Source organism: Dipodomys merriami, unplaced genomic scaffold (genome assembly GCF_024711535.1).
Source record: "Dipodomys merriami isolate MVZ:Mamm:240054 unplaced genomic scaffold, mDipMer1.0.p SCAF_133, whole genome shotgun sequence".
NCBI classification, from domain to species: domain Eukaryota; kingdom Metazoa; phylum Chordata; class Mammalia; order Rodentia; family Heteromyidae; genus Dipodomys; species Dipodomys merriami.
In genome coordinates, this window is record NW_027202638.1 from 1225889 (window position 1) to 1239763 (window position 13875).

Here is a 13875-nt window from a genome sequence, read left to right on the forward strand (position 1 = left end):
TTGAGTATCTTTTTTATAATATCTGTAAGGGTAATTCAGGTTCAGTGAGATTCAGTGTAATTTTCAGGGATTTGGTAATATTTATTACAATATTCTTCAAAACAAAAGTTTAAATTCTACCCTCATCCCAAATTAAAGATGTTAAAAGAAGGACAAAAAATCAAGGAGGTGGTTTTGAATGTTTTCAAATGTTTCCATATTGTTGGTTTGGGTCAATAAAGTTATTATGATTCAAGAAGCCACATTCATTCTCAAGAAGCAAGAATGAGCCAGGTGCTGGTGGTTCATGCCTGTAATCCTAGCTACCCAGGAGGCTGAGATCTGAGGATCATGGTTCAAAGCCAGCCCAGGCACGAAAGTCTTTGAGACTTTATCTCCAATAAACCACTCAGAAAACTGGAAATGGCGCTGTGGCTCAAGTGGTAGAATGCTAGCCTTGAGCTGAAGAGCTGAGAGACAGCACCCAGGCCCAGAGTTCAAGCCCCATGACCAACAACAACAACAAAAAGAATGAATGACTTACCATATAAGGAAGAAATAATAATAATATGACTCCAGAAAATGCTATTACTAAATACTTGAAAGACCTGCTTATGCCCACCTAAGAGATCAATCTTCCTATCTTACCTTCCCAAGGTCATAAATTCATTTACTTACAACCTATCATCTTTATCTCATCAAAAAACATGAATTAAAAGGTATTTAAAACAAAATATCTTGCCTATCTTCAGAGAGATAGCAAAATAGAGCTCTGCTTCCAATTTAATACCTGCACCAAGGAGAGAGTTACAATAATAAATCAATGGGGCTCATGCCTGTAATCCTCGCTACTCAGGAGGCTGAGAACTGAGGATGGCAGTTTGAAACCAGCCTGGGCAGGAAAAGTCTGTGAGGCTTTTATCTCCAATTAAGCACAAAAAGTCACAAGTATGGGCTGGGAGGGTGGCTCAGTGGTAGAGTGCTTGCCTTGCATGCATGAGGCCCTAGGTTCGATTCCTCAGCTCCACATAAGCAAAAAGAAAAAAGCCGGAAGTGGCGCTGTGGCTCAAGTGGTAGAGCTCTAGCCTTGAGCTGAAAAGCTGAGGGACAGCACCCAGGCCCAGAGTTCAGGCCCCACAACTGGACCCCCCCCAAAAAATAAAAATAAAATAAATTTTAAAAAGTCACAAGTAGAACTGCAACTCAAGTAGTGGTAAAGCAGTAGCCTTGAGACTAAAGGGCTCAGAAGCAGCATCCAGGCCCCAGTTCAAGCTCCAGGATGCACAGGCCTGCACACACAAACAAAACAAAAACAAAAACAAATCATACTTACCAGGATAGCTCGAAACACTGTGGAACCAATTCCCTCAGCCACTTCATACTCTCCCTTCTCATTGGGACGTGTGAAGTTATGTTCTCGGCCAGACCCAAACATCCTATAGCAGCAAATAATTAAGAAGCATTACAGAATATTTCAATAGGGAAAATCAGTTTGATGCCCAAAAATGAAAAGGAATTAAACACAAAAGAATATCATTAACTTAATTCCAGAGTCCTTATCAGAAATTTAACCTAACAAACATTACAAATCAAAGAGCATTAAATTGGGTACTGTTGGCTCATGCCACCAGTACTCTTAACTACTCAGGAGGCTGAGATCTGAAGATCAAAGCAGCTGGGGCAGAAAAGTCTCTGTGAGACTCTTATCTCCAATTAACTACTCAAAAACTGGAAGTGAAGCTGTGGCTTAAAGTGGTAAAGTACAAGTCTTGAGCAAAAGAGCTCAGGGACAGTGCCCAACCTTGAGTTCAAGCTCCACAATAGACCAAAAAAAAAAAAAAAGAAAAAAGAAAGAAAATTAAAGTTTTTTGATAGGTAGGAACAGCAGTATAGATTTTCTGTAAGTAATGATAAAATTAAATGAAAATACTTAGAAGTTAAAAAAAAATGTCCAATTCCTTCTTCTCAGGAGAAAAATAAATAAAACATTCAAGAGTAAAGGGTTATTTCTATTCCAGAGAGAGGAAGGGAGGGTGAGGGGAGAACCATGTTATCTGCCTTTTCCTTAAACTGCTGTTTTCATCACAAAGTTATTGCTGTAATAGTACATATAGCAAGGTAAACTGAAAAAAAGATGAGACAGGCAAGTTAGCCTTCTTCATGTTTCACAAACTATTCAAAATGATAAATTTGCATCCTGGAATTGAAAAGGCCACAATCAAATGTCAGAATTTGATTTTCTATCCAACAAAGATAAAGAAGTAAATGGAAAGTTGAATTGAGTAGAAAGCTCTTAATACTTTTATATAAGAAAAAGGTAAGTGCATTTATGATTTTTCAAGTAACACTGTTGACTCTTTTACAGTATTATTTAGAAAAGAGATAATTTACAAAATAGGTTCTTTGAAATTGAAAAGCCTGATGCAGTACTCAAGAAAAATTTAAAATCATGGTCTGAATTCAGTGATATGGAAAATAAGTCCAGTTGTCCAAAGTATTTTCTTCAATAGTTTCCTAATTTCAATGGTTTCATCTTTTGTTGTAACAGAAATCCACGAAGGACAAAGCTTTTTTTATTTCAAAGTTTCCAAAAGAATGCCACTGTTCTCCAATGAATATTAATTTTCATCCCCAAAGATATTCTTTAGTCAACAAACATAAAAGAAAGCTTTCATTGATTTTAATAAGAGAAGATAGTCTTTCAAGAATCAAATGTCATGCAATTTTTCTCAAATACTTGAACTTTCTAAAAAAAGCAAAAGCTACTCTTTTCAGACTAATATCAATGCTTTAAAAAATTTTAAAAACAGCAGATACAAATTTCAAATCACTTTTTATTGCTTTGAATTTTATGTAAAAATAAATTAACAATGTCATCTTTCTAATAGCTTCCATCAATAATCCCCCCCTCATTATAGTAAAAAAAATACATTTTCAGAGGTAAAGTCAAGTGTCTATGTTAAAAGAAAATTTTATTAGCTCCTCAAATGTATAAAATCACAATCTCAGCATTTATTGTATATTCCATCATACTAACAAATCATATTTACACACACTACACGGTTATGCACTCACATACACACTCACATAGTCATCATGCAAGCAAACTAGAAAAAAATATCCTAAGTTTTTGCCTTATGTAAAACTTCTGTTACATTTATGTAACTACTTTAATTGCAGAGAACAATATTGATTTAAGAACTATCTTATCTTCATTTTGGACATGTTGAAAATCAAGTCTATATTATCTGTATGCTTCTTAGCTTGTGTTTGCAAAACTACAAACTTTAATCTATTACTCTGTACCAGCACAAATCAGAACTATTAATTCCTTTCTTTTATCTTAAGTGTACATATTAATGTCACTCTTCTTTTTCTCTTTCAGAATATCTACATCAAACTGACAACTCATGTTGATTTCACAGGAGAAAAATTCTTTTTCTTTAAACAATGCTGCTTCTATCTGTGCCTGGTGGCTGAATTTGGGAACATTCAAGAAATATACTAGATTCAATCTATGGTCTCAATCTGTAGAGATCCTTTAGTATCCTGATATTTGCCTATTCCTACAGTTACTGCAAAGAACATTAGAAACAAAATAAAGTTCAAACTTTATCTCTGCCATATTCTAGCTGTATTAACTTGAACTAGTAATTTAATCTCCAAAACAGTTTTTCATCCATGAAAAAAGAGTGGAACACTATACTATATTTCAACAGAGAACTACTACAAAACATAAATTGGAAAAAATCAATAAAGCAGTGGTTTCAAAAGAACCTTCTAGTTCATAAAAGAAAAGCAGCAATACCAACCTGCCCAACATTGTATTAGGTTGTGCAGTGAAAATGGATGGATCTACAACAAATCTAGTGTTATCCACTATTAATGTCACACGTTCTGATGTTCTTATACTCCGTGCTCCTTCTTTTGCATTTTCATACACAAATACCATCTCTGCAGATGTCTTGCAGCTGCCATCTGAACTTGATTGACTGCTGTTTCTGCTGCTGTTCCCAGCACTGCTCATGGAACCATTTGGGGAGGCTTTTTGAGGGCGAGGACTACTTGGACGAGAAGAACTATGATCTTTTTCTCGCTCTGGAACAAAAATATAAACAAAGTTATACAAATTTTCTTTTAAAAAATTCAAGAACTATTCATGTTTAAAAAATGTTTAAATTAGAAAAATTGTTTTAAGTAAAACAGCATATCTGCTTTATTATTTCAAAAAAGACAATAAGCAGTTTATTTTCCAGCAGTAAAATTGTTTTAAAACATCAAAATATTCTTTATAAAATCTTACTTTCAGACATTTTTTGTGTGTACCAATACTGGGGGGCTTGACCTCAGGGCCTGGGTGTGTCCCTGTGCACTTTTTGCTCAAGGCTAGCATTCTACTACTTAAGCCACAGGTCCACTTCAGATTTTTTTTGGCTCATAATTGGAGATAAGATTCTCACAGACTTTTCTGCCTGGACAGGCTTCAAACTGCTGTCCTCAGATCTCAGCCTCCTGAATAGCCAGGATTACAGGTGTGAGTCACCAATGTCAGACTTATTCATAGACTAATTTAAAGAAATAGATAGCTAATATTGACTTCTACTAATATCAAACTTCAAGTGAATTTTTATATTGTTATTCTCCTGAAAAATACACAGAAACCAAAGGAATAAAATATTCTCGCAAGTCAAATGTGTATTCAGTGAAAGTTTACAGAAGATTAATGAAACTATCAATTTTTTTTTTATTTTTGAGACAGATTCCAGGCTGGCCTTGAACTCAAGATCTTATTGTCTCATCCTCTAAGTGCTACTATTGTAAGTATGGACCATCACAATAAATAAAAACAGCAACTTAAACTATCCTAACTACTAAAAAGACTAACACTTCTCTGAAACATAAAGTATAAACTCTAGAGTCACTATGTTAATAAGGACACTCTAAAATCAACAATTTGGGCTGGGAAGTTGGCTCAGTGGTAGAGTGCTTGCCTTGCATGCATGAGGCCCTGGGTTCAATTCCTCAGCACCACATAAGCAGAAAAAGCTGGAAGTGGCGCTGTGGCTCAAGTGGTAGAGCACTAGCCTTGAGCTGAAGAGCTGAGGGACAGCACCCAGGCCCAGAGTTCAAGCCCCATGACCGACCAAAAAAATAAATAAAAAAAAAAAAATAAAATCAACAATTTACCTCACAAAAGGGAGATCCTAATGGAAGAATAATTACTTACTTCAAGACATGACGATTTCAATATCTACCATACAAAGTAGTTTTAGTAATAACTGCTTATATGTTCTATTCTTATTCTTTGTTGTTAAATAAAACGATTCTACAAATTTTATAAGCTCTGGAATTATCATGTATAACTTCTATAGGCAAAAATCATTATTGAAATTTGGAAACCAAGATTTCGTGATACATTTTTATGTAAAGGCTAGATTACTAAACTTTAAAGGTGACCTAAAAATGTACCTCTGTCTCATCAATTTCATCAGCTTTGCCAAATTCCTTCATGACTCAGGCTACTTAGAACACTCTGTACAACATTACTGATTATATAATTAGGTTTGCTGTATATCATACAGAGCTACTCTGACACCTCCTTTCTATCACCTGCTCCCACAATGGCTAGTAGCATCCCCAAAGTAAATTTGCTAAGCTAATAAAATAATGTCTTATATTCCCCTATCCTGCTTTCAAGACACTAAACTGTACGTAATGTCAATTCTTATTTATATTTCTGTTAATTTCTGGCTTATAAATATTAGTCTTTCTTAAAATAATCTATTTACATATTGTCCAATAAATCAATTTACATAATTATGTCCTAATATTAAAGATTTTGATTTACAAACTACCAGAAACTACCTCATATAGTTATTTTTTTGTATGTTCTAGGGAATAAAAGACTTGAACATGGTAAGGTGGTGTTCAGCTACTGAGCTATACACCTGGCCCAAATTAATTTTTATCTTTTTTACTTTTCAGGTGCCAGGGATTGAGCCCATCTGCATGTTTCATATGTTAAGCACTTACTCTACTACTAAAACTATATCCCTAGGACCTACATCAAAGTATTTAATTTGTGCCTTCCCTACGGGAAAATGACAATCAGCAAACTCATACTGCTTAGAAACATCTGCTTCACTCATGCTTTACAGTCACACAATGTGTTCAACTGGGGTAATAATGTTCGTTTACAGCATAGAGTAGGGAGGAAAGAAAAGACCTATGCTACTTGTTAAGAAAATAAAACACTTCACAGTTCTCTCTTCTATTTTTATTATAAAATCTGAAACAGTGGCAAAATGAGAATCAGTAATTTATTCTATAGTGGTATTCTTTCACTTTGTAAGCATTAATAAGAATTTTAATAACTTACTATAAACTATCTTATAATAAAACTACATATACATATATATTTATATATACACCTATATTCCTAGCTACTGGGGGCTGAGATCTGCAGATTGCAGTTTGATGCTAATGTGGGCAGGAAAATCAGTAAGACTCTTATCTCCAATAAAATACCAAAAACACTTGAAAGTGGAGCTGTGGCTCAAATGGCAGCAAAAAAGCTCAAGAACAACATCACGGCCATAACTTCAAGCCTAAAGATTGGCACCTACAAAAAAGTAAACACCTTTAAGTTGTATTCAATAAGCTGTGTGTTTTGTTTGTTTGTTTGTTTTTCCACAGCAAGAATCAAGTTCAGTTAAAATACAAAGAACTAAATGAGGAAGAATCAAATTTTACTCTGAAGGATTAAGAAAAACTGTCACATTGTAACAGGAAATGCGTATTTTCAAGAGCTGGTAAAGTTAGCCAACTGTACATACCAACATGGTGCTGTCGGGTTGGAGAAGTAACATTTCTAATACAAGGAGTGAGTTGAGACTCTGTTCTTTCATGAGATGAATCTCGTGATCTGTCACTTGACCTTCGTCTATCTCTTGATCTCTCATGTCCCCCACTAGCACCGTGTAGACTCATCTTGGTGTGGTCGATTCCTCCTTTAGCAACACGTGAGGGAGTACTGATAAGTAAGAAAAGAAAATTAACCATAAAGGCATAAAAGTAAAATCACAAAGAACTTTTAAGAAAAATGATTAATATAATGTGTTAAGTACAAAATTCAAATGCTACTTCCCAATTCTGAAATCTAATTTATCTCAAACCTAATGATTTAGCAAATTCTGGAATAATGTACCTACAAAAGACAGTAATGATTGAGCTTTTTTTTTTTTTTTGATGGACGAGAAAATTAAAACCCAGAAAAGTTAACTGACTTTTTTGTTTCGTTTGTTTGTTATATTGTGATAGGATCTTGCTATGTATACAAGCCCAGGGTGGTCTCAACCTTTGATACTTCAGCCTCAGTCCTCACCCTCAAACCAGGATGGGATGAAAGGCAAGCACGGATGGCAGGCAGTCAAAAGTTGCCCTTTTTTTTTTCAATACTGGTATGGGGAGACGAGCAGGTCCACACTATTCTTGTTTTTTTCTGCTCATGCCTAATGATCTACCACTTAAGCTGTATCTCCACTGCTGGCTTTTTGCTGATTAACTGGAGAGGTAAGTCTTTCAGATGTGTTTGCCAGGCTAGCTTTGAACCAAGATCCTCAGTTCTCAGCTTCCTATTGAATAGCTAAGATTATAAGTGTGTGCTACTGGTGTTCAGCTGACTTCCAAGTTAGTGGTAGTAGGGCAAACAGATATTTTAAATATTACTTAGATGTTCTTCTGATTTATTTGCAGGGAAAAAATGTAGAAAGAGAAAAAAAACAGCTCTATGGCAAAGTAACTGGTTTCTCTGTAGAAAAAAATGTATCTTTTATGCAAACTTTAACTCACTTTGATAATTCTTTCAAATGTTATAATTTAAAAGTCTGAAAAACATCTTTCCTGGATAAAATGTCACAGAATTTGAAATTTCACAAAACATAAATTTGCCCATGAGAAGTGATTAACTGAGGATGGGAAGGTAGCTCAGCGGTAGAGTGCTTGCCTGGCATGGATGAGGCCCTGGGTTTGATTCCTCAGCACTACTTAAGCAGAAAAAAGCCAGAAGTGGTGCTATGGCTCAAGTGGTAGAATGCTAGCCTTGAGCTGAAGAGCTGAGGGACAGCACCCAAGCCCAGAGTTCAGACCCCACGACCAAAAAAAAAAAAAAAAAGTGAATAGCTAAGAATGTTCATTGCTAAAAATCTAGCTAATTATTCACTCATACATTATTCAGTTATACTATAGACACAAAGGTATGTTACTGCCAAAAGACCAGGAAGGTATCTTTGTAGGTTACCAATCTAAGTGTGGCAGTAATACATATACAACCAGAGAGTTAAATAATTTAGGAGCCATCCAACTTCTAAATTTAAAACATATATCTCAAATGCATAACTACTAAGTGAATGAAAAATACATAATAAATGCTTTAAGATCTCAAACAAAGAAGACAGTCACTAGTGCAGCAAGTCTGGTAAAAACATGTAAGGTTTTTATACAGTGAAAATGCAATTCAGGTAGGAAAACTGATGGATGGTAAGAATAATTAGAGTCAGATTCAAAGCAATTTGGAAATTTACTATGTTAGCATATATGATAGTTCATAGCTTTAGAGATGGAAGGAACATCATGGTTTTAAAATTAAATTGTTGCTATGTTGAAAAACCAACTTTACAACTTTGGCAGGGGTGGAGGGGCAGTTGTGGAGATGGGAGGGCAGGGATGGTAGGGGAAAAACAGAGGAGGAGGCAACAATGCTTGATAAGAAATGTACTCATTACCTTGCTCATGTAATTGTAACCCCTCTGTATGGTATTTTCACAATAAAAAACTTATTAAAAAATTAAATCGTTCTTTAATACTATAGTTGATTGACATTCTGAGTGTCACTCAATATTCTACAAATAGTATTCTCATATGTAAAATCTATTTACTTGCTAAAGTTTTTATTAGGATTAAGTAAACAGGCCATTAATGTACTCAGCTTAATAAAACTACCCTTAAATGGTCATTTAAGTTATAGTGGATAACAATAGTTATCTCAGTCACATAGTTTTCTCAGTCACCGAGTATTTAGCAGTGATGCTAATAATAGTGTAACTTTAAGCTTCAATTCATTTCAGTCCTTCCCCCACCCCCCATTAACATAGTGCTCTTTTACCAAAACCACAGTTTAAAACTGAAGCTTTTTAGGGATTGAGAAAGTGGTTTTAAATTCACCATCAGTGACTCAGGGTCATTTCTTCTGTTGGTTCCTTAGCCTTAATGCTTTATATTATTTTAGTAGTCTGCTTCATTATGAAAATCAATCATCACCTTGTTATAACATAGATTACCAGGAAAGAAGACAGAGCTGACCTTCAGTAATCTTGAAAGTTACTCCTAGGAAAATATGGGCAGTCTATCAGTGTTTCTCAGTCATTTGTCTCTCAAAAATTTAAAGAAAAAATAAATTCCACTGTTAATCCTTTTCCAGTAAAAGAGGAGGAGAAAGAGGACAATTCTATTCTTAGAATAGAATCTTAAGTAGAACAAATCAAAAGGTTGTACTGCATTTATGTTTAAGAACCTTAGAATAGGAGCACACATTTCTGTTTGTTTTAAAGTAGGAAAGAAAACAGAATTCCTACTAATAGAAACAAGGATCATATATAGAATAACTCTTCAAATTATCCTGTTCAAGATTAGTGCTCTACCACTGAGCCACAGCACCACTTCTTCAAATTATTCTAAGTTTTAGTCGTTTCAGCAACAAGAAAGCACATTTCCTAAATATGAGTCTGAAAATTTAACAGACAATGTACAAACACAACTATATCTAAGGCAAATGCAAGCTAAATGTTCAGTTTGAGTAAGAGCCAAGCAGACTAATTAATTGAAACAGCATTTCCACCAAATACCTTTTGTAGCCAAAAGATTATACACTGCTAAGCATTCTGCTGAAATATTGCCCCTGTATTTCCAAACTGCTTAGATTTTAAATTAATGCAAATGACAACTTCCATCTTTCTTTGCATACGCAAATAGAATGTATCCTGAATTAGGCCTCCAAAAAATTGTAAGACTAATTATTTCCTCCTCTATTTAATTAAATAATTTTAGATCAGAAAAGTAGTCCACGGTATTAAAAAAAAAAAAAAAAAAAAACCATTAGGTGCGACAGAAAATGAGGACAAACCTGAGTGTGGTGACACAGACCTGTAATCCAAGCTACTCAGAGTGAAGAGACAGGAGGATCTCCATGTGAGGCCAGCCCAGGCAAAGTTAATACAAGAGCCTGTTTCAAAGACAAAACATAATCTAAAGGGCTGGGGCATAAATTAAGTAGTACAGAACTTGCCACATAAGGCTCTGGGTTCACTCTCTAGTACCCAAGAGTGAAAGAAGAGCAAGAAGAAGGGGAAAAAGATGGGGAAAGGGAGAAGAGAAAGGAGGAGAAAGTCAGAGAGGGAAAGAAAGAGGAGGAAAAAGAACAGAATGGGTAGGAAGAGAAAAATAAGGGTAAGCAGATTCAAAGGGGATAACTGTTTAGGCTGCATGTAAAAGAACTGAGGACAAGTAAGGGAAAGAGAGTAGATTAGCCTCAATATCTACTCCCACCAAAACAGAATAACAAGGATTGCATTTACTCTTCTGTACAAACAACTCCAAAAACATTCAGACAGAATATACAAAATAATTATTTGCAAGACATCATATATCAGGCAAAAGATAAAAATAAATATCCCTGAAAGATAGAAAGCAAATGAATTAAGACTAGTGACTGTCCCAACTTACTATCTTGACAGTTTGCAGAATAAACACAGAGAGGAAGCCCAGGAAGAACCCAGGAGACTAAAATTTAAAAGTAATGGAGGTGAGATGTTGGGATAATAGGCAGCTAGAATTCTCAGGAACATTTTGGAGAGGGAGAGCAGTGTGGACAGAAAACCTCACAGATCTTCAGCTACCACATGGAGTACTAAGATGACTACCTGTCAACACACACTGCCCAGCCTCACACATGCTGGTGAACAGGAACTGTTTCCACAGGTTAAAATGATATAGGGCAATGAAAGGGAAAAATTACAAGTCTTATCACTGATACGGAAAATAATTTAAATTTTAACAATAAGACCAGAAAGGACCACATTGTTTGAACAAATGAATCCTAAAACAAACCTCAGGAATACTTATCAGAATAAGAAATATCAAATGTAAAAACAAGAAATAGCATTCATGCAAAGAAGCTGGAACACATATCATAATTGAGGGAAAGGGAAAGGGGGAAAGGAATCAACTGAAATCAAGCCAGAATTAGAAATATTAACACCCAACACATTATTACAACTGCATTCTTCCAAAAGTTATACAGAAAAACAGAAGATGAATTAAAGATGAACTAGCAGAGATAAAAACACAGATGAAAAATATACTGACTGGAATTAATGGCAGATTATACAATACAGAAAGAAGGTAACAGAAAACAGTCAAATTGAAACAAAAACAAAACAAAAATAAGCAAAACATGGTATGTGGGTCATAGAAGGAAGATACAAAAGAAAAACAATGGCTGTACTTTTTCCAAATTTGATGAAAATTACACAGCCACAGATATAATATGTACAACAAACCCTATATACTTTAAACAAAACTCTAGGTTTGTTAGTGAGCAAAACCCTCTTTCAAAAACAAAGGAGAAGCTGAGCACCAGTGGTTCATAACTGTAATCCTACCTACTCAGGAGGCTGAGATCTGAGGATCTTAGATCTAGTTCAAAGCCAGCTCTGGCAAGAAAGTCCATGAAACTCTTATCTCCAATAGACTATTCAGAAAAGGCCAGAAGTGGGGCTGTGGCTCAAGTGGTAGAGTATTACTCGTGAGTAAAAGAAGTTCAGGGGCAGAGCCCAGCCCCAGTGAGGGGGGGGGGGGGGAAGGAGTATATAGACATTTTTCAAAGAGAAAATTCATCATGAGCAGATCTGTTCTGTAAGTAAAATTACAAAGAAATCTTTCTGGCAGAAGAAAAATTAATGCCAGGTAAAAAATATGTACCTATATAAAAACATAAAGAATACTTGAAACATAAACACTTGAAACAACATGGGTTTTTTCCTGTTTTAATCTCCTTAATAAATTATAGTTTAAATAATAATTAAAGCAATATAATATAGGGCTTATAACATACAAATGTCTACAACTGAATACATCTAGGAGTAAAGAAATGGAAGTATACCCTTATAAGGTTTTTCTACTACCATGACATAACTTTAAGACAAACTATGATGGAAGACATATACTGTAAATGCTAAAACACCCACTAAAATAAGACAAAGCAAAGAATTTTAGTTATGCCAATTAAAATAAGATGAAATCACTAAAAAGATTCTTTTATTATAAAAAAAAAAGAAAAAAGAAGACAATAGCAGGGAGTGAAAAAAGGACAAATAGAAAAATAGCAAAAGAGACGGGTGCTGGTAGTTCATGCCTATCTAGAATCCTAGCTATCAAGGAGGCTGAGATCTGATGATCATGGTTCAAAGCCAGCTTGGGCAAGAAAGTCTGTAAGACTTTTTTTTTTTTTGTCTGTGAGACTTTTATCTCCAATTAACCAGCAGAAAATCAGTAGTGGTGCTGTGGCTCAAAGTGGAAAAGTGCTGAGCAAAAGAGCTTAGGGACAGTGCCCAGGCACTGAGTTCAAGACCAACAAAAGAAAAAGGAAAGAAGAAAACTGCAAGATAATAAACTCAGCTATGTCAACAATCATATTATATACAAATTACCTAAAGCCATTTAATCTAAACTATAAAAGGTTCTTCTGATTGGACATCAAAGCTAGACTCAACTATATATGACCAAAAAAAAAAAAGAATTTTAAATATAAAGGCACAGAGAGGGTGAGGTTGGTTGGATATTAAAGGCTGAGGAAAGAAATGAGTCCACAGAAAGCATGAAAGTGGTTATATTCTAAGCAAAACAGCACTCAGAGCAAAGACTATTACACCACAGTATTTCATAATGGAACTAATTCATTAAGAATATGCAACAATCCAAATGAATTTTTACCACTGCAGAGCTCTGCAGGCGCAATTGTGCAGTAATGCAAACTGAGTAACCAGGCCTTCAAATTACACAAAGAACATGTCTGACAAAATTTTAACTATATTTCAAAAGTATAATCAGTGACTTGATATCTCGCTTTTTCTTTTTTTCTTTTTTTTTTTTTGGTCAGTCATGAGGCTTGAACTCTGGGCCTGGACGTTGTCCCTGAGTTCTTCAGCTCAAGGTGAGTGCTCTATCACTTTGAGCCACATTACTTCCGGATTTTTTTTTTTTTTGGTGGTAAATTAATTGGAGATAAGAGTCTGATGGACTTTCTTGCCCCAGCTGGCTTTGAACCGCAATCCTCAGATCTCAGCCTCCTGAGTAGCTAGGATTACAGTTGTGAGCCACTGGCACCCAGCTCACTTGTTTTTTTATTTAGGTGCTAAAGATTGAACCCAGGACTTTGTGCATGATAAGCATTTGCTCTATCCCTGAGCTCCCAATGGAACAAGGAGACAGAAAAATGAATTAGTACGATTTTAATAATATTAGCAACTGGCTTGACCTAACTGACATTTGCAGAAAACTTTACCAAACAAAAGCAAAATTTGAATCTTTTCATATGCAAAATGTTTACCAACACAAAACATATTCTGGGTGATAAAAAAACTCATTGAATCATATAAACTATTTCTGTGATTACAATGGAAATTACATTAAATTTCAAATAACAGATATATGGAAAATTCCATATATAGAGAAAAATTCCATATATGTAGAAATTAAATAACACTTCTATCTAAATAACTAATGGAACAAAGAAATTAAAGGAAAATTAAATTTAATTGAAAGAAACTTTAAAACTTTATT

At 34.8% G+C, this 13875-nt stretch overlaps 1 protein-coding gene across 10 annotated transcripts in view; it reads right to left on the minus strand.

Annotated features, from left to right (window-relative positions):
- Positions 1–13875, minus strand: part of Btbd10 (BTB domain containing 10) — a 65426-nt gene that overhangs the window by 14680 nt on the left and 36871 nt on the right. For all 10 annotated transcript variants that reach the window (XM_070019424.1, XM_070019428.1, XM_070019426.1 and 7 more), the window contains 3 exons: positions 6816–7012; positions 3792–4077; positions 1313–1415 (listed from right to left, as the gene is read on the minus strand). In XM_070019424.1, coding sequence (XP_069875525.1) covers positions 1313–1415; positions 3792–4077; positions 6816–7012 — 586 coding nt within the window. The remainder of the gene's footprint in view (positions 1–1312; positions 1416–3791; positions 4078–6815; positions 7013–13875) is intronic.